Source organism: Martes martes (genome assembly GCF_963455335.1).
Source record: "Martes martes genome assembly, chromosome: 8".
Lineage (NCBI taxonomy): Eukaryota > Metazoa > Chordata > Mammalia > Carnivora > Mustelidae > Martes > Martes martes.
Genome location: NC_137895.1, coordinates 122,723,058 through 122,743,439, shown reverse-complemented (window position 1 = coordinate 122,743,439; position 20,382 = coordinate 122,723,058). Strand labels below are relative to the sequence as shown.

General features: G+C 34.9%; 1 protein-coding gene across 1 annotated transcript in view; it reads right to left on the bottom strand.

Moving 5' to 3' along the window:
• Nucleotides 1-2,160: 2,160 nt before the first annotated feature.
• The window catches only part of MALRD1 (MAM and LDL receptor class A domain containing 1), a gene marked incomplete at its 5' end in the record, with an annotated part of 744,051 nt that continues 725,829 nt past the window's right edge, over nucleotides 2,161-20,382 (bottom strand). The window contains 2 exons of the mRNA XM_080810106.1: nucleotides 2,161-2,477; nucleotides 5,434-5,509. Of these exons, the coding sequence (XP_080666232.1) occupies nucleotides 2,397-2,477; nucleotides 5,434-5,509 (157 nt within the window). The 3' untranslated portion in view covers nucleotides 2,161-2,396. The remainder of the gene's footprint in view (nucleotides 2,478-5,433; nucleotides 5,510-20,382) is intronic.

Below are 20,382 nucleotides of genomic sequence, written 5' to 3'. Positions count from 1 at the left end.
GACAATTTTTTTATTCCTGAATGTCACATTCAATTATGAAAACAACAAACACATACCTCTTCTATCTATTGGATAGGAAAAAATCAGTTCCATTATTTTAGTTTCATAGAATCACCATATATATTTATAAGACCTCACAAAATGTTTGATTTAAACGTTTTAGGGGGCACACAACTTGTACCTGAAGAAAATTTTAACTATTTATTTTATTTATTTATTTTATTTATTATTTATTATTTATTTTTATTTATTTTATAAATAAATTTATTTATTTATAACATTTTAACTATTTATTTTAACTATTAACTAAAATTCTTAAGAATACCTTAATTTCTGATTTCTCTTGATTTTCTGTTGTTACCCTCAGTTTGGAGCTACCTGTTTGTCATGAATTTCCTCAGTACGCCTATGAAACAAGCCTAATCTGGATAATCATTGCTATTATTTCTTTTGTAAAATGGCATTTTTCCTACATTTCTCCTATAGTAGCCCTGAGGTCTTTTACTGAAACCGTATTTGAATTTTAACACACTCCTCTTCTTTAAGCTTAGGCAAAGCTTCTGAATGTTTCTGGATGATAGTTTTTGTTTTGTTTTGTTTTTTTAAGACTCATTTTATTTGAGAGCACCAGGAGAGGGAGAGAAAGTCTTGAGTAGACTCCTCACTGAATGCAGAGCCTGATGCAGGGCTTGATTTCATGACCCTGAGATCACCACCTGAGCCCAAACCAAGAGTTGTACGCTTAGCCAACTGCACCACCAAGACACCCCAATGACAGTTTTAAGGTAAAATAAGTGCAGCTTCCCCAAATGTATATGTACTGTAATGTTAGGGGCCAGACTTCAACAATAAGAATAAGTGATCCTCTTTTGTGTGAATTTTTCTAGGATCAAAAATTTTGACTTCAATGAGAAAGCAGCAGTTAAGAAAAGATAATCAGAGAGAGTGCAACTAGAATGCAGTTAATGGGCTTCAAAACAATTAACAGGGATAAAATTTGAGATTAATCTGTTGGAAGGTTAATGAACAATAATATATTTTTTCCCAGTCTGTAGTCTCACAAAAGGCACTAATAAGTTGGTAATGAACCTTATATTGTATACAACTGACCTTACATTGGATTGAGGAATGTCTTAAATGATCATGTGATAGTGATTCATGAACTTTTATTCTTCTCTCCAAACCCTTAAGAACAGAGGACTGGCAGGTTACTGATCAGTAATTTTGTCTGTATCCAGTAGACTGCAAGGAAACATTCACCTTATTATTATTTAAAGCAGATGTACATAGTTGCTTGCTATATGGTTATGTCCCCTTCTTGATCCTAACTATCCTCTAATTTTGTTCAAGTATCTACCCTTAAGTCTTTGTCAGTGAGCTTCACGGATCCGTTCTCAGCCTAGCGAGTATAGTGAAGGGTGTCAGCCAGCCATGGTGGCCTCATCACCTTTCAAGAGGTTGGCTTGGCATGAGGTCCATGTCTCTCCTGGCCAGTAAGAATGCTGTTGCTGGGAGTGCAGCCTGATAAGGGTTTTTTTGTTGGTAAAAGGTGACATAAGAGAAATTGCCCCTTTTTCTGCCTCTGAACTTCATTGTGAATGCAACAGTGCCGCAGCTTATAAAGCTGTCCTCTAACCTGTAGGGGAGCTAGCCTGAGAACATAATCTAGGAACTGAAACTTATAAATAACCAGAGTCCTTGCTGAAGGCATGGAGCTTTTGCAAAAACCAACCAAAGAAAGTGCTCTACCTCCCAATTTCCTGATTTTAGGGATTTTAACTGCCACGTTATTTAAACAATTGAAATAGGGATTTTTCAGTTTCTTGAAGTCCAAAGCTTTTTAACTCATATATTTCAGTATTATTTTTTATATTTATATAAAGATATGTCTTAAATAATTATTTGAATAAAGGCATGATTAGGATGACAATTTCACTTTTTTTTCAAGATGCAGAAATAACTTTTACTCATAATTATGTGGATTAGGACTGGTGTAATTTGTCCATTCTTGCTAATTTGTATATTAATTTATTCACTTATTCTTATTTCTAAGCTCTATCTCATTTAAGTAAGCATTTTAACACTTATATTCAGGATATAAAACAGTTTGATTTGTAATTTTTAAAAATGACCATGATAAAATCAAAGGAAAACAGGAAACTCAAGTAGAACATTTTATTAAAATATTCGAATATACAAAGAATGTAAGTTCTGATTCAGATTCCATGAAAACATGTAATATATTCAGTAAGAAAATTTATTTGTAAATGTAATAATTGCACTAGTATTCTGAACCCCTTCTGTTTTTACTATTGCATAAGATGAGTTTCTATTAGGTTTCAGAGTAGGATTTTCTATAAACTACATACCCTAGATCATACTGGATTTGGATGGTACTATTTTAGATGATTAGATATGGTCTCCAGGGATCCTGATGTTGTGCCATATAATGGATTTGAGGAGGAGTATACAGAACTCTAAAAAAAAAAAAAAACCACATTGAAAAGGTTAGGATTTTAGGCATTAAAGTAACAGACTTCTTTCCAGATCATGCAGAATACAATGAGTTTTTAATGGATTTCCACTTAAGTAACAACTAGAGCATTCCTGACTCTCCCCCCATTACCTACAGTCCACACTGCCTACACTGCTGACAGGCCTACGGTTGGTATATGTCCTAGGCCCTTGGGGCATGAGAGTCACTGCCTTATCCTCACCTCTGGTGGAATGGGGGCATACAGTGGTAGGATCTTGACTACCTCTTTTCTGTGGTCCTGGTTTCTCTAAATCTGCTGTATTGATCATAGTCAATTTAAACAAAACAAACAAAAAAAAACAAACAAACCTGACTTTTAGTTGAGAGAGTTATATTTTACAGAGTATATTAGCAAACCTAAAATTTGGAAAGTTCTAATAAGACAAACACTGATTCCTTTAACAAAGAACATGCAAGGAAAACATGAGAGAGAAAATGGAGCCTAGAGATTAAAAGTCTTAGGAGACATGTCTGTCAATTTGGATGATATACCTTATATTCATCCTGATTTTAAAAATATAGCAACAACAATAAATATAACCCCCCTATTTATTTACAAGACAGTGGGGATAAGTTGAACACTGACTGAATATTTAACGGCATCAAGGAATTACTAAATGTTTAGGTATGATACTGTGGTTATATTTTTTAAATTCTTTATCCCTTAATATTACAACCTAAGTCTTTACAGGTGAAACCTAATGATATCTGGGATTTGTTTAAAAATAACCTGGTTAAAACCAAGAGTGAACCCTAATGTAAACTATAGACTCTGGATGGTGGGTAGATACAGATTTGTCAGTGTAACAAATGTACCATTCTGTTGTAGGATGTTGACCATGTGTTTGTGTGTGTTGGTGGGGGGGTACATTAGAACTCTGTGTGTCTTCCGCTCAGTTTTGCTATGAACCTAAAATAGCTCTAAACGCACCTGGGTGGCTTAGTGGGTTAAAGCCTCTGCCTTCAGCTCAGGTCATGATCTCAGGGTCCTGGGATGGAGCCCCATGTCAGGCTATCTGCTCAGTGGGGAGCCTGCTCCCCTCGCCCTGCCTGCCTCTCTGCCTACTTGTGATCTTTCTCTCTCTCTGTCAAAATAAATAAATAAAATCTTTAAAAAAAAATGAACCAACACTACCATTCTGGTGTGTAGTGGGAATGGGTGGTAGTAGAGGTGAAATAAGAATGATAATGGGTTGAAATGATTGAAGTTGGGAGATGGGTATATGATAGTTCATTATACTATTCTTAAAATTTCTGTATCAGAATTTGAGAATTTTCTCTAAGAGGTTCTGGAAAAGTATTTTGGAGAAATCTATTTCTCTGTTACAAAGTCAGGGAAGGTACACTTAGTTTAATACGTCATTCTCTCTGAAACAATAGAAATCAAAGTAGCCACAAAGTTCAAGAACTGTGACAGAATTTCTTTTCTAGCCATTCTTGATGAAAGGGGAAAAAATGTGAAAGAGGAAATTTTTTTTTATTTGGATAGAAAAAAGGAAATTGCTTCCCAGTTTCTTTAGAGTCATCAATTGCACTGTCATGTACATACATAGCATAGTCTTGAAAGCACCTTGAAAAGTGGGTGTTTGATATGAACCCCCACTCGTGTGCCAGAGCAGCCATTTCTCAGTAGAAAGTAAAAGATGCACAGTACCTTCCTAGCAGCTTTTTAACTATTACAATTTTAAGATATTAATATAAAAATGCCAAATTGAAAACACTTATATCATTTGTATCTTTCAGATACTAAATGTTAAAGATTAAAAAAAAAAAAGATTAAATTTTCTTTCCTTTCCTTAAATGAAAGTGGGTTTGTACTACACCTGCCTACTTTGCCAGAAAGATACCTTAGGCTTCTTAAATACCCATTTATTTATTTATTATCCATTTGAAGTGGGGAAGGAGAAAAGTGGGGGCCTACATTTTAAGTTTTACTCTTGTGTCTTGACTGACTTGACAGATCATCCAAATTAATTCTCTTTGTGCGCTGGGAAATATTTTCTTGTTTTCATTCCTACCAAAATAATACTAAAAGTGTGTACAACATCATTATTGAATAAAACACAAATTAAGAAGTTAAGTGTTGTGTCAGCCTTCAACCATATCAACCAAGGCTCCAAAACTACTAGAAATCATTTTCATTTAAAAATAATGGGGGGAAAGGAACACTTTAGCTTTCTATATGCTCACCTCGACAAGAATGAATCTGATAAAATATTGCTAAAATCAGATGTAAGGAGGTTTTCCCAGATAAGAAGTGATGCGTCATGGCTAATCCTATTTTATACCTAAGTGAATGCTCGTATTATCTACTTAAGAAAGAGATGAGAAAGATTTTACTTCATTTTCTCTCTAGTCTACTTAGTGCACTGATAAGAAATAGCCCTAAAAAGTCCCAAGAAGATGTAATACACTTTAATTTCTCCTTTAGTCTTCTAAATTAGCCGGTAATAGCCCTTTACTGCTCACACCTAAATTTAAAGCACAGCACAGAATGCTGTCCTCTCTTTTGTCTTTGGGAATAGAATACAAAGAATAGTCAATAAAGAGTTACTATGGGTAGCTGAGTAATACTCTGGGTTAAACTGATATTTTCCAGATTTGTCAGCTCTTGTCGAGTATGAACAGTGACCACAAAGCCACTTAACATTGAACTGACTTTACAAACAGATTGAATTGTCCTGGAATGGAAAATTCTCATCACACATTCAGAGGGACTAAAACCCTTCCCATTCCCAATAAAATAACTCCATTAAAATATTCCTCTTAGCCATGATATGGAAACATGTCCAAATAACACTGTGTGTGTATGTGTGTGTGTGCGTATGTAAGTGTGTCTGTGTATGTGTGTATATATTTTTGCTTCTGAAATAATACAGTTCACCATAACCACTTACCTCTGTTTTCTCTGGGTCACTCCAGTTCCCATAAACCGGATTAACAAATGCACAGTTAACACTTCCTTTAGTTTTCCTTAAAGCACACAGGACCATAAAAAAAGAATAATTATTGAAATGTAGCACAGTACATTTCCAGGTTATTACCTGGTAGACATCTTTGAGAGACACATTCTAGCCAGCATATTTAGTTTTATGAATGTATTACCATAAGTAAAGTTATTATTTTTTTTTTCTTTGCAGGACACTAAGGCAACTACATTCTTGAAAGTAAATGTTATCTGACCTCTGAATGTTTAAATCAAAATAAACACAGGGAGATAAAAAGTGGCATAAATTGGTCTTAAAATTGATTTCTTAAAGTATTACTCAGGTAGTACAAAGGGTACAACATTATAAAGAACCAGCTATACGGAAAGGCTACCTTAGACTTCAAAAGTGCCAAACCACCAAATCCTGAGGACTATTTTTAGTGACAGTGTTTGTCATAAAAATCTATAGCAATGAGTCATTCTTTAACATTTTAAATAGCAAATTTTTGAAGAGTTCTTAATGTTAGTGTTTCCTTTAAATGAATCATAAAGAGACATGTCCTTGATAATCTCACATGTTGGTCTAGATCTGCTAATATACTCTGATTAACTGAACTCCTAAATGATCATTTTCTTTTTGTGGTTTACTTAATTACTTAAGAGTCCACAGACTTATTAGAAGATAACAAGCCTTGGGGGGCGCCTGGGTGGCTCAGTGGGTTAAAGCCTCTGTCTTCGGCTCAGGTCATGATCCCGGGGTCCTGGGATCGAGCCCCACATCGGGCTCTCTGCTCAGCAGGAAGCCTGCTTCTCCCTCTCTCTCTGCCTGCCTCTCTGCCTACTTGTGATCTCTGTCTGTCAAATAAATAAATAAAATCTTTAAAAAAAAAAAAAAAAAAAAAAAGAAGATAACAAGCCTTGGAATACTTGGTCACAACTGTTGAGAATAAAAAATGCCCACAAGGGTAACAAAAAATATAACCAGATAACTAAATACACCCCGTTAAAGATATACAGAATGGTCCCATATATGCACACACACAAGCATAATGGAGAACGGAAGACCAATTGTAGGATGATTGCCAGTGTCTTGAGGACAGCTAGAAGGAAAAAAATATAGTAACACCTGAGTATTTTTGCCTAATCAGGGTATAATGACCATAAGTCTGTCAATCATATACCCTTAAATCCTAAGGGAAAAGGCACTAAAGAGGAAACTAACTTGTTTTTTGAAAAGAAATCTTCAGTTAATGACTTCTTATTGTCATCTACCAAAACACATAGTCCAACAGCCTATTCTGGGTAATTGTGTTTGGCTGGCAATGTGTCCTTTCTGTGGATTCAGTCTTCAGAGCTTCCTAATCTCCACTATATCTGTAAAATTGGCTTAAATATTCAATAGCTTAACTAGCTGACCCTCATTGAGTCTACATTTTGGGTATCAATCCATAGGGAGGTATATATATATCTCAGCTATATTTGTGGGTTATCATTGGGAAAAAAAGTCATAGATACACTATTAAATGATGCAACAAGTATCTGTTAATTCCTTAACTACAGTGAGTACTTGGGATTTGCTACAGTTAGGTTGAATAAGTGGTATTTTATTCTTTGCCTTTCCTTCCTCCAGGACTAGTAGTCAATGTAAACTTCTCAGAGTGGTAAGCTCAGTAAATGATACAGTTAGGTGCAGGCCTAGGCAGTGTTGCTTTTAGAGTTGAGACTAGACAGGGAGTTGAACGGAAATTTCAGAGTATGTCACAATGCCAAAACAAAGGCTGGCACAGGAGAGACTGAACATCAAGGTAGGGAGTAACAAAACAAAATGGAAACTAGGAACTAGACAAAGATCAGACGAATGCAGACACCACTCAGAAAAATTAATCTCAGGGTGCCTGGGTGGCTCAGTGGGTTAAGCCTCTGCCTTTGGCTCAGGTCATGATCTCAGGGTCCTGGGATTGAGCCCCGCATCCGGCTCTCTGCTCAGCAGGGAGCCTGCTTCCCCCTCTCTCTCTGCCTGTCTCTCTGCCTACTTGTGATCTCTCTCTCTGTCAAATAAATAAATGAAATCTTTTTAAAAACATTAAAAAAGGAAAAATTAATCTCAGCTGAAATCAGGCATGAAATCAGGAAGCAAGAGGAAATCTAAACCGTAGGCCTAGAGAGGACAGATGGTCCAAAGGCCAGGCAGGCAACCAGGAACTGAAGGGACAGGCTTGGCAGTCAACCGGATAGAAGTGAGGTACGAGGAAAACAAAAAGATCTTGTGAGACAATTATTTTTGGCTTTGGAGCTAGAATCCCAAATGACCTAGACCAAGATTGGCAGGCAGAAGTCAGGTAAATTGATCATTTTTCTAGTTCTGTTAAATTCAGGTATTGGAGCAACTTCCCCCCCCCACCTCCGAGAGGATTTTAAGTCTTAAATAATTTTCTATTAGAATGAAAAAAAAAAAAAAAAAGACCTATAGGCGGGGACTTTGGGGATCAGGTGACCACAAAGAAGGAAGGGTTGCACTTAAGGTAAGAATGTGAAGTTGTAGTAAAAGAGGAAAGGGTCATGGTATGAGTAGCAGGATGTAAACAGTGGTAAATTTGTCCTTCCTTAAATTATGTTTATTAGCAGTCACAACTACTGATTTTCCTATCAAAGATACGTCCCCAAATATGAATTGTTAGGCTTAATTTTTAATGTAGTTCCTATTTATAGTATAAAATATCACCCATCATCAATAGATACTTACATTAAGTAAATTTCTAGTGTCAACTCCATACATTTACTATTTCAAGTACTATGATATAATTTTCCATATGCATCAATTATATATGTTTTATATTCAGACATAAACAGTTTTACTTAAAATGGTAGATCCTTCTATAAGGAAAACAAAATGTCTGTGAAGTTTTCTGCCAGTTCTAACACTGTAATGTATAATGATAAGCCTATATTAGTCTAAAAAATGCTACATTTAACTTAACACTATCTGTCAGTAGGCATATAGCTCTGAAAGAGTTGAGGTTTCAAAGAATCTCACCACCTTCAGGAATCAGCAGGGAATTGACTTAGAAGTTTGGAGTAGAGTGAAAAAAGCAGCACGGATCACATGAGTTTTCCATCCATAACTTAATCATGCGTTCACTTAAATTATTATTAAGCTCCTGCTGTGTCCAATATGCATAGTAGCTATATAGGGTGGCATTTTGAATAGGCTGAAAGAGAGATGTCATTACCAAACTAGGATAATTCCGATGGGAATTTCCAATTTAAATTTAGTGATCATATGTATAACTCTAAAGGAATTCAATTCATGGCTTATTAACTAACAATTGTTTTAGTATTGATTAAAAACATGTGTTTATAATATGTATCTGAAATTACTATATATGGGCAATGAAGAAAAAGAATAAAACAAAAACTCATTTTTGTTACATCCAGTAAACATGACTCTGAGGTAAATATTTATGTATATTTTAACAGCTTTATTCAGTTATCGCACATCATACAAATTTACTCATTTAAATATTGTTTAGTAACATTAACTTTATTATTTTTAAAACTTGTGACTATATAGGTAACATAAAATTTGACATTTTAACCACTTTTCAGTGTATAATTCAGTGGCTTTCGTTATTTTCAGTGTTACGAACCATCACCTCTATTCACAGAATGTTTTCATCACCAGAAATAGAAACTCCATAGCCACTAAACCATAGTTTCCCATTCTCCTCTTTCTCTAGCCCCAGGTAACCTCTGATTTACCTTCTGTCTCTATGAATTTGCCTATTCTAGGTACTTTACATAAGTAGAATTGTACAATGTTTATCTTTTGTGTCTAGCTTATTTCACTTACTGTAATGTTGTCAAGGTTCACCCATATTGTATGTATTAAGGACTTCAGTAATTTTTATGGCTGAGTAATATTCCATTCTGTGCCTATGTTACACTTTGTTTACTCATTCATCTGATGATAGACACTTGAGTTGTTTCACCTTTTGGCTATTGTAGATGATGTTACGAATGTTGACATGTGAGTGTCTGAGTTCCCATTCAATTACATATCTTTTCACAGGCTTATCTGCCATTTGTGTATCTTTATTGAAGAAATGTTTATAAAAGTCTGCTGCTTTTAATTTGATGGTTCTTTGTTGTTGAGTTGTAGGAGTTTTTTTATAGACTCTGGATATTAAACTCTGATCAGATGTATGATTTCAAATATTTTTTTCTATTCTGTAGGTTGCCCTTTTAGGATTTTTATAGTATCCTTTGATACATGAAAATTTTTGATGAAGTCCAGTTTTCTTTTCGTTTTGTTTCTTGGGCTTTCGGTTTCATCTAAGAATGCATTGTTATCTTTTCACATGTATGTTGGTCATCTGTATGTCTTCTTTGAAAAAATATCTATTCATGTCCTCTGTGCATTTTTAAATTGGATTGTTTTTTTGCCGCTGAGTTGTATAAACTCTTTATATGTTGGATATGAACCCCTTGTCAGATTATATCATTTGTAAATATCTTCTCCCATTCAGTAAGTGCTTTTTTGTTTTGTTGATGCTTTCCTTCACTGTGCAGAAGCTTTTTATTTTGGTGTAGTGCCAATAAGCTTAATTTTATTTTGTTTCCCTTGCCAGAGAAGACCTATCTAGAAAAGAAAAGTTTCTATGGCTGATGTCAAAGAAATTACTGCCTTTATTTTCTTCTAGGACTTTAATGGTTTCAGGTCTGTATCACATGATCAGTGAAATGCAAATTAAAACCACAATGAAGTATTACCTCAAAATGGCTAAAATAAAAAACACAAGAATTAGCAAGTGTTGGCGAGGATGTAGAGAAAAAAGGAAACTCTGTGCACTGTTGAAGGGAATGAAGATTGGTATAGCCACTGTGGAAAAACAGTATGGATGTTCCTGAAAAACCTGAAAAAACAGAATTACTGTATGATCCAATAATTGCACCACTGGGTGTTTACCCAAAGAAAACAAAAACACTAATTCGTAAAGGTACATGCACTCCAATGTTTGTTTATTTTGCCCAAGTGCTCTAGTTAGGGTTTCTTATTGATATACACATTTATCTCTAGCTTTTTGGGGCTAAAACCTTTACTAATATAAAACTAAATTATGGGGTGCCTGAGTGGCACAGTACATTAAGCATCCAACTCTTGGTTTTGGCTCAGGTCATGATCTCAGGGTCCTGGGATCAAGCCCTGAGTCAGGCTCCATGCTCAGTGTGGAGTCCGCTTGGGGTTCTGTCTCCCTCTGCCTCTTACCATTATGTGTGCTTGCTCTCTCTCTCTCTAATCTTTTAAAACAAACAAAACATTAACAAAACCCTGAATTGTAATGATAGTGTATGATGAAAATTTATATGTCAGTGTTTGGATAGTTTTAGGATAGATTCTGATTGTCAATGTGACTATCTTTAGACTAGCTGAGTGAATAAGCCTTTATTTAGGTTGAAAGAAAAGGTGACAGTGAACATGAGTATCACTCTGAATGTTGAAGAATGGCTATCAGGAAGATTACACAAAGAATGATAGACGGTGCCTGAGTTGTTTCTATTGAAAAGTCTATACTCCAAAATGAACATCTGTTTACATAAATCATTAGCTTATTAATTAGTAACTATAATCCACTTTAATAATTAGTTTTGTTGGGCATGTCCTTTAATTTTATTTACCAAATTAACTGCTGCTTTTGGTTATCAGTGGGTTAATTTCTTTTTGTTAACAACAGACATGTTTTTCTCTAAGTTACAGTATGTCATTTTGTGTGTCTGAGAAACTGGTCAGGCTTCTTAGTCTAATCCACCAAATGCCTTCATCCCCACTACCATCTCAGGGGAACAAGCTGTCTCAATTTTTTTCTCATATTTAAAAATAGGCTTAGAAAACGCTCAGAGAAAAATGAGCTAAAAATTTTAGTGCAAATTATAAAAAAGGAAATACCATTTGAGAGGGCAATGTGTGATGATTCTGGTGGACTTTATAGAATTATAAAATTCTATTGTAAAAACCTGTATGCTAAAAAGTATGGAGAACTGGGGCACCTGGGTGGCTCAGTGGGTTAAGCCTCTGCCTTCGGCTCAGGTCATGATCCCAGGGTCCTGGGATTGAGCCCCGCGTCGGGCTCTCTGCTCAGCGGGGAGCCTGCTTTCTCCTCTCTCTCTGCCTGCTTCTCTGCCTACTTGTAGTCTCTGTCTGTCAAATAAATAAATAAATGAATCTTTAAAATAAATAAATAAATAAATAAATAAAAAGTATGGAGAACTGTCATCTCTGAAACTGAGGTAATCATAATGCAGTTACCAAGGTGATTCGAAGGGATGAACATGATAATTTATCAAAAAATATTGCTTTTCGTGTGTGTGTGTTTGTGTGTGAATATTTTCTCATGCTTCCACTAATGAAATGATCTGTATATATTGTTTCTAAATGTTGAAGGATATTCTAAAATTCAAGAAATGATTGTTCCGAGTTACTTGCATGAAGGATAATGATGCTTTACAAAGCGATGACTCATTTCTTAAGATCGCAGAATGATAGAATATTGCTGATGTTATCATCTTTTATAATTATTTAAATATATCCAATAATTCTAGGATACAAACTATGTACTAAAACATTCTGTTAGGTCTTGGACTTACAAAGTTGATCAGTATATGGTTCCTGCCTCTAGAACTTTTGGAGGGTGGCAGCTAATGGACTTTTTTTTTTTTTTTTTTTAATTTAGTTTATTTATTTGACTCACAGAGAAAGAGAGATCACAAGTAGGCAGAGCAGCAGGCAGAGAGAGAAGGGGAAGCAGGCTCCCTGCTGAGCAGAGAGCCCGATGCGGGGCTCAATCCCAGGACCCCAAGATCATGACCTGAGCTGACGGCAGAGGCTTAACCCACTGAGCCACCCAGGCGCCCCAGCTGATGGACTTCTGTCGCTTGGATGAAATTATATGTATATACAATGCCTACCACAAGTAGATGCCTGGTAATAGTTGAATGCAATTCTCTTTACCTTCTTTTCTTATTCTTTCCTCCTTCTGTCAACTGTCTTTTTTTTAAACTTTTTACTTCTTTCTCCTGGCCACAAAGCCTGGGTATGATAAGGGATATTAGGATAAAGAAAAATAATAAGTATCAAATTAGTAATAATAATCACTGCAGTACTTTTTTATTTTTTAATATCAACTTACACATTTAGAGCTCACAAGGACCTTTGCAATCATTTTGTTCATGTCTATTTTACAGATAGGGCAACTGAGACTATTCCCATACTAGACCGTGAGTCTTCTGGAGGAGAAAGACCAAATCTAGTTATTCTTCTCTTTATCACAGTACCTAATGCAGTAGGAATCAACTGACTACTTATGGAAAGAATAACTTAATGTATATGGTCCGAAGCATTTATGATGGAACAAAATCCACTAACCTGCTTTCTGTCCTGTTCTCTCATGCCCACTTCCACCAATATACTTCATAAGTTCCCACAGAGAAAAGATAATAATTTTTGCTATCAGGGAGCCACATTTGTATCTAGCTTTCTGTTTCACTTAGCACAAGACTTTAAGTGGGCCAGGAGCCTACTTCTGCTCTCTGTCTCTTTCCATTTTTTTTTTTTTTCCAGTGGATTAAGTGCCAGCTAGATGAATAGCTTGGGGCTTCCATGAAGACTAGAGGAAAAGAATCAGTGTGGCCCTTCTCTCTCTCTCTATTACCTAGAAACTGAAAAAGTCATATGATTGGCAAAAAAACAATTTAGTACAAATAACTTATTTTACAGTATTTGAAAAGTAGAGGTCTGAGTTTCTAATATCTCATGTATCTCTGAAAAATGAGAGGTATGAAACATCCATGTATAAATATAAGAATCTTGAAATGAATTTTCAGGCTACGAAGTATTTGATTTGTTACTATTAGGGAAAAATATTTTCTAACTGTAAAAGTACATGTGACTTTTTTTTTTTAAAGGATACATCTAAATTATGAAATACAGTTATTTCAGTGGTGGAGACAGAATTCATTTATTCTGGGAGTCATGTCCATTACGTTAAATTTTGCTTAGCCTGATCAATAATGAATCGGGGGTGTCCCAGAGAAGTAAATCTCAATTCCACTCTCCCTGTTTCTACCTCTGTCATTTAAAACTCTTCAATTTGTTTTTTCCAAATGTTCTTAGTCTTAAGACTTTGTTAGTATGCCTCAGTCTTTCTGAGTGTGCTAATCTTTCAGATGAAAATATATTATAAAATCTTAATAAAGTATTCCTGGGTTTCCACTTTTATTCATCTATATTTAATGTTCATTAAACATATTTTTGTCAAGAATGGATTTTTTTTTTTTAAGATTTTATATATTTGAGAGAGCAAGAGCGAGGGAGAGGATGAGCAGGGGAAGCAGTAGGCAGAGGGAGAAGCAGGCTCACCACAGAGCAAGGAGCCCATTGTGGGACTTGATCCCAGGACCCCAGGATCATGACCTGAGCTCTTGGTAGAAGCTTAACTGTCTCAGTCATTCAGGCTCCCCAAGAAGAAATTTTTTTTTTTAAGAAATGATTGTTTCCTGACCAGGGTAATACTAATTTTTTTCTCTGTCCCATCAAACAGATTAATGAATTTTGTTTGTTTGTTTTTGCTTCCTGATTTTAGATTGATGCACTTTTATTTTTAGTTTTGTTTTTTTATTTATGTGTTTTTGGTTTTTTTTTTTAATGTGTTTTTGAGAGAGAGCAAGCAGGCCCGGATGACCATGGGGAGGGGCAGAGGGAGAAGCAGACTCCCTGCTGAGGAGGGAGCCTGATGCAGAACTCTATCCAGGACCTGGGGATCATAATTCTAGAGGAAGGTAGATGCTTAAATGACTGAGCCCCCCCCCCCCAGGTGCACTGTTTCCTATAAAATTGTCAGTGCTCTATGATTCACATATATTATCTTTTTTTTTTTTTCCTTTCTCTAAGCCTTAAACAAGTTTTATTTTATACCTGGTCTCTATTCATTTCCAGTCCAGATTTTAGCCTGTTTGAATAAAACTTTTTTAAGGAGAATTATTACAAATTATAAAATTTAGACCTTATTTTGTTCTTTTTGTGTCTTTCAGCTTGCAAAGATAAGTACAATAGAAAAATATAAATTAAATAAGAAGTAGGTAGGAAGTTCAAGAAGGGAATTGTGAGGACTGGAAAATAGAACCAGAGATAGTGAAATGGGACAGTACATGAATTGAGAGTCTATATATTTACTAAATGAAGGATACAGCTTTGACTTTAAGATTCTTAAATTTAAATGTAAGTAGGACAATCAGTTACATAGGTAACGTGCACTACAACTCAGTGCAATGTAGGCTAAAAGAGCAACAAGTCCCCAGGGCAGTTCAAAATATCAGTGATAAAGTGTGCCTCAATAAAATCTCGGAGAACGTGGTCGCAAGGAGGGGGATGAATTTTATGGAACCCTTGAAGCACAACAGTGCCTCAGAGAATTTGATTTCGGGAGCATTTTCATATGTTTGTGTGTATTATAAAAAAAGCCAACAGATTACAATTAATAAAAAGATTACAATTTGTAGTAGGTAATTACAGAGCAAACATTAAATCTGTTATAACAACCTATAGGTAGAATAAAATCACATAACATCATGAGGCATTGTAAGAATAAATTGAGTCTATCAAATCACCTTTTATCATTGAATGTATACTCCTGTAGAATACTATATAGTCTGGTATGTATTTTTTTATATATATGTATGTTTTATATATGTATTTTATATATTTTAGCAGTATTATATAGTATTTTGTGTGTGTATATATATAAACATACACATATATAAAATATATATAAATATATTAAATACACACTGTATAATATTATATAATACTGCTAAAAAAGGGGAAAAAATCAGGACATATTTAGCTATATATGAGTCTCTATTTCTAGCAAGATACTGAGTTTTGTTTTGTTTTGTTTTAGAAGTAAATCTGGGAAGGAGAAAAAAAAAGCCAACTTTAATAAAGCAGGGATAAATTAGGGGGGCATGTCCATGACTCAAGTTTTCATTTCCAAGTCCTTAAGGAACAAGCTGAACCAAATGTTTGGGTGAAAAAGTTCAGAAAGGATTGGGTTTGCAAACATAACCAGAAATGCCACAAAAAGGAGAGGAAAGGATTAATCATCTGGGGTCACAAAACCAAACAACTGGGACACTGAATTTTGCTAAACTCATTCACATGACACAGCAGCTGCCATATTTTTCTCCTACTCTTTTCGGGCAGGAAATAAATATCACTGACTACAAAACCTGTCACTGTTTAATGCAGTCTTGCTGTGGCAGAGAGCCTAAAAAGGAACATGCCCAGGAATATGGATGCAATTAGTGTGTATAAAGCTGACCCAGGTTCCTGTAACTTAACCTTAGGGAGACCCCCCATGCTGCCAATGTGAGCATAGTCTCTACTTGGCTTCTCCTCATCTGAGTGTAGTGTTAGCACATTCACAACTGCCTAACAGGAACCAGATGCAGAGCTGGACTCCCTTTGGAAATATATTTGGTAGCACTTTGAAAATCTTCTTTGACCTGGCAAAATTACTAGGAGTCAATCTTTAGGAAATAAGTAGAGAGGATGACAAAGATTTATGTAGAAAGAAGCTTATCACAAATTACTTGTAGTAATGAAAAATTATATAACTGAAATGTCTAATAATAGGATAATGGTTAAATGATGATACATGTACTTGAGAGGACATTAAATAGCCCTTTCGAGTAATGATAGAAAGACTATTTATTGGTTTAAGGACGGTGTTTCTCAAAGTGTAGTCTGTGGACTGCCGGAGGTCCTAAGACCTCTTCAGAGGTATACAAATTCAAAACTATCATCATCATCAGACCCATTGGTAAAAGATTCATTCAAATGCAAGCTAGATCGATGAATTTTTATTTTAACAGACTTTTTCACTGTGTTGAGATTTGCACTGATGTTGCACCGATGATTACAACTGTCAGTGCCTTAGCAGGGAACAAGACAATGGTACCTAGCTATATGTTACTTTCTTCACCAGCACATATTTGCGGTAAATTTTTTGACAAGTCCGTTTCATTTCAAAATGATCTTGTTGAAACAACAAAATTGATTATATTAAATCTCAACTGTTCATGCAAGGTTTTTCTAGTATTCTGAGAACTATGCATAAAGCACTTTTATGGCATATTGTCTTGTGGAAAAGCACTGCAAGACCGAGTTGCATGCTAAACTAACCACTTTTTTCATGCAACAGCAATTTTATTTGGAAGAATGACTGACAGCTTGTGGTTATTCACTTTAGGGCATTTGGCAGACATTTTACTAAAAATGAATATGAGCAATGATATCAGAGAAAACACCTGACAGTATCTCTTGCTAATGGTAAAATTTGAACTTTCAAACAAAAGTTAGAATTCTAAAAAACTTGCATTTTCCATCAGGATCACAATAGCTTCCCAGTATTTTAAGACTTGTCTGAAATTTTTTTCTTATATTGCATAATGAAATGTTTCAACACTTGAGAAGCTACATAACTCACTTAACATTTTCTAAATGAAAAGTGCAGGACACTACAGAATGGGTAAATGATCCATTCATAGTGCCAGATAGACTAATGAATTTTTAATGTAACAGTGCAAAGACTTCATTGATAGGGTTTCAGATTCCACATTACAACTACACTTTACCACAATGTCAAGTTTTGGTATAATAAAAAACATGCATGCTTACCTAAAAATCTATGAAAATATATCTCCCTTTTCAAAATATTTATCTATGTAAGGTTGAATTTTCTTTATATACTTCAACCAAAACAATATACTGCAGTGCTTTTAATGCAATAGTAGATTAGAAAATTCAGTGCTGGCTCTCACTAAATTTTTCTTTCAGTTTGAGTATCTCTGTTCTACTGAGCATTCTGGTTTCAAATAGGAGTAAGTACTCATTTACCTGGCAGGAAACAAGACATACTTTCCTTCAATAAGTTTTTGCTATCTCTTCTAAACATATTTTGCTATCTCTGTATTCTTTTCCTGTCTCCTGTAAATGTGATGCCATAAAGTCCTACATTAATAAAGGTCATTTTCATAAAATGATATGTATATTACATATGTATAATACATATATGAATATGTTTTTATAATATGTTTTAATCTTAATACATGATGGATTTTTTATTTTAAAATGAATTAATACATATAATTTAAAATACTTCTCAATCTTATAAATTTTGATGACTCTGAACCACATAAAAAAGTTCTTTGGGGTTCTCAATGTTTAATGTTTGAGGTTGTTTTAAGACAAGAAAATGCAATTTTGGTTTTTTTTTTTTTTCATTTTTAATGTATTATAAGCTAAATTGATTGATAGGTCTGAGAGAGCTTTAGCTGTATATATGAATAAATCCAAAGCAGTATATTTTTAAAAATTTGTGTAAACTTGTGAGTCATAATAAAATAAGTCCATTCTTTCTATACAGATTTTCATATAGTGTTGTAAATTTTAAATTGTCTAAAAAGATTTAAAAAGCAGCAAGTTGCTAGGTGATTGCTAAGGGAAATCATGAAGACTGATAATTAACTTCAACACTGCCATCAGTTTCAATCAAACAGATTATATGTCTAAAAGAATTCAATAATGAAATTAGAGAGAGTTTTCATATAGAGCAGTTTACATGAAAAAATATTTCATTCCAATTAAAAAAGTACCATATGTCCTGGTAGTAAAATGCACCACACACAGTGGAATACAAAGAAAAGTTTATCTGGCTCCAGAGCTAGCTCAGTTGTGGCCAATGGAGAGTGAACCGCAGAGCAAAAGCAGGATTTATGAAAAAGCGCAGCCTATCCAACAACTGTTACATAGTGCAGCAAGGTGGACCAGACTGGCTTTGAAAAGAAATGCTAAAAGAAGGTAATTAGGAAAACCTGGGGAGCATGGCCGATCTTATCTTTTAGGCAAATGACTTAACAGGGGTTGGGGCAGGATGGTATGGTGCTCAAGCTGGAGTAATGCCTCCTGATAGTTTCTGAACTGGAAAACCATCTCATCTCCTCCAAGATTCTAATACACAACAAGTTAACGATGATAAACCAGGAAATACAACAAAGTGCCAGAAGAGAATTTAAACTTATCTTTAATGTCACCATCAAGAGATATATATTATTACCACTTTGATGTATCTTCTAAACTTGTATCAATGTGCACACATATAAACATATGTGCACATGCTTGCATCTTGAAATTTGAGTTGTCTACCAATTTTTTTCTTTTCTCCCTATGCTGATCACTCCCAGATTTTTTACTCTCAAGAGTTATTTATTGAGAGAGAGGGAGCAAGTAGGGGGAGGGGCAGAGGGGCAATCAGACTCCCCACTGAGTATGCAGCCAGACCTGGGGCTTGATCCCAGGACCCCAAGATCATGACCCGAGCTGAAGTCAGATGCTTAACCGACTGAGCCACCCAGGTGCCCCAATAAATTACTCTCTTGAAAAGATCTCATCTGTACACTCACAAATTACTTCTATAAGTAAATAGAATGAGAGTAATAATATAAGTAAAATTGTTAATCAGATTATCAGCCAGGTTGATTAGATTAGGTGTCAGTTGCCAAGCTAGGTTTTCAGAAACTTCAGTGCCAAATCTGTCATAAAGGTGGACACCTAAATTAAATGGCCTAGTATGAGGACAGTATTGAGAATGGACACAATTACTATTTCAACTAAATTCAATTTCTTGAAATGCCCAGGTTTTTTGATGTTCAGTTTCTTCCATAGATTTTGAGTGCTTATACTTGTAGATTTTTGGTATCCTCTAATGTTCAACATTATTATTCTAGGATTTAAGCTTCTGATTATGGACTGATTTTGTAACCCATCATGGATCCCATTAAGGAGTTTGCAAAGGGCCATACATATAGGCATCATTTGGTATTCCTTTATTTGCTTTCAGCCTCCACAGAATGAATGAAAATTGGCCAAGCTGGATGGAATTTCTTCAAGAATATCCAACAATGATATCCCAACGTTTAGAGTCATCTGTGAGGATTCTAGTATAAATAAATTCTGGAGCATTAAGGCAAGTAAAATATTGTTTTGGAGTAAAAAAAGAAATGTTCATTTGGGTTCCAACATCCTATTTTAGACAGTTTGAAAATTCAATTTAATAAAATATTTACTGAGATGAATTCCTACTTGCTATTTGTTGAATTTAGGAATATAAATATGAATAGAGCAAAGATCTGCCATTAAGAGGCTTCAGAGTCTGTTATAGAGAACATCAAACCAAAAGTCAGTGTGATGAAGGCTGAGAACTAAGTGCTTTGGAACCTCAGGAGTGGTTACTTCTGCCCAGTGTGACCTGGGAAGATTCACAGAGGACACCACTTTTAAGGTTAGCCTTTGAAAGTCTTCTTTTATTATATTTTATTTCTATGGTAAAGGAAGAAGTAAACCTAGCATTTCTGGAAACTTTCCCTATATTCTTTTGGCCAATAAGTTCTTGGACATTATAGTCTGGAAAGATGGCAGTTGGTATCACTCATTCTGTATCTTGGGTATATTTAGCCCACAGAAACTCAATTCAATTATTTTCATATATTATTGCAAATTTACAAATCCCAGCCATCTGACTTTTCATCTGTCCTACATGTTACTTACATAATGCACAGTGTGCTAGGCAAGGTGCAAGACAGACCAACAGTGCTGTGCCTGCTTTCCAGAGATTTATCCACAAATGGAATTATAAGTGAGTTTCAGATACTGTTTTTAACTATCAGTCTGTTGTTTGGTCAAGACTACCATACAGATAGATTTGCCAGGTGTCTAGTCTAATACTGAATTGTAATTTAGGAACTTTTTTTTTTTTTTTTTTTTTGATAAGCCTTAACTATCACAGGGAATTGTAATGCAAATGTA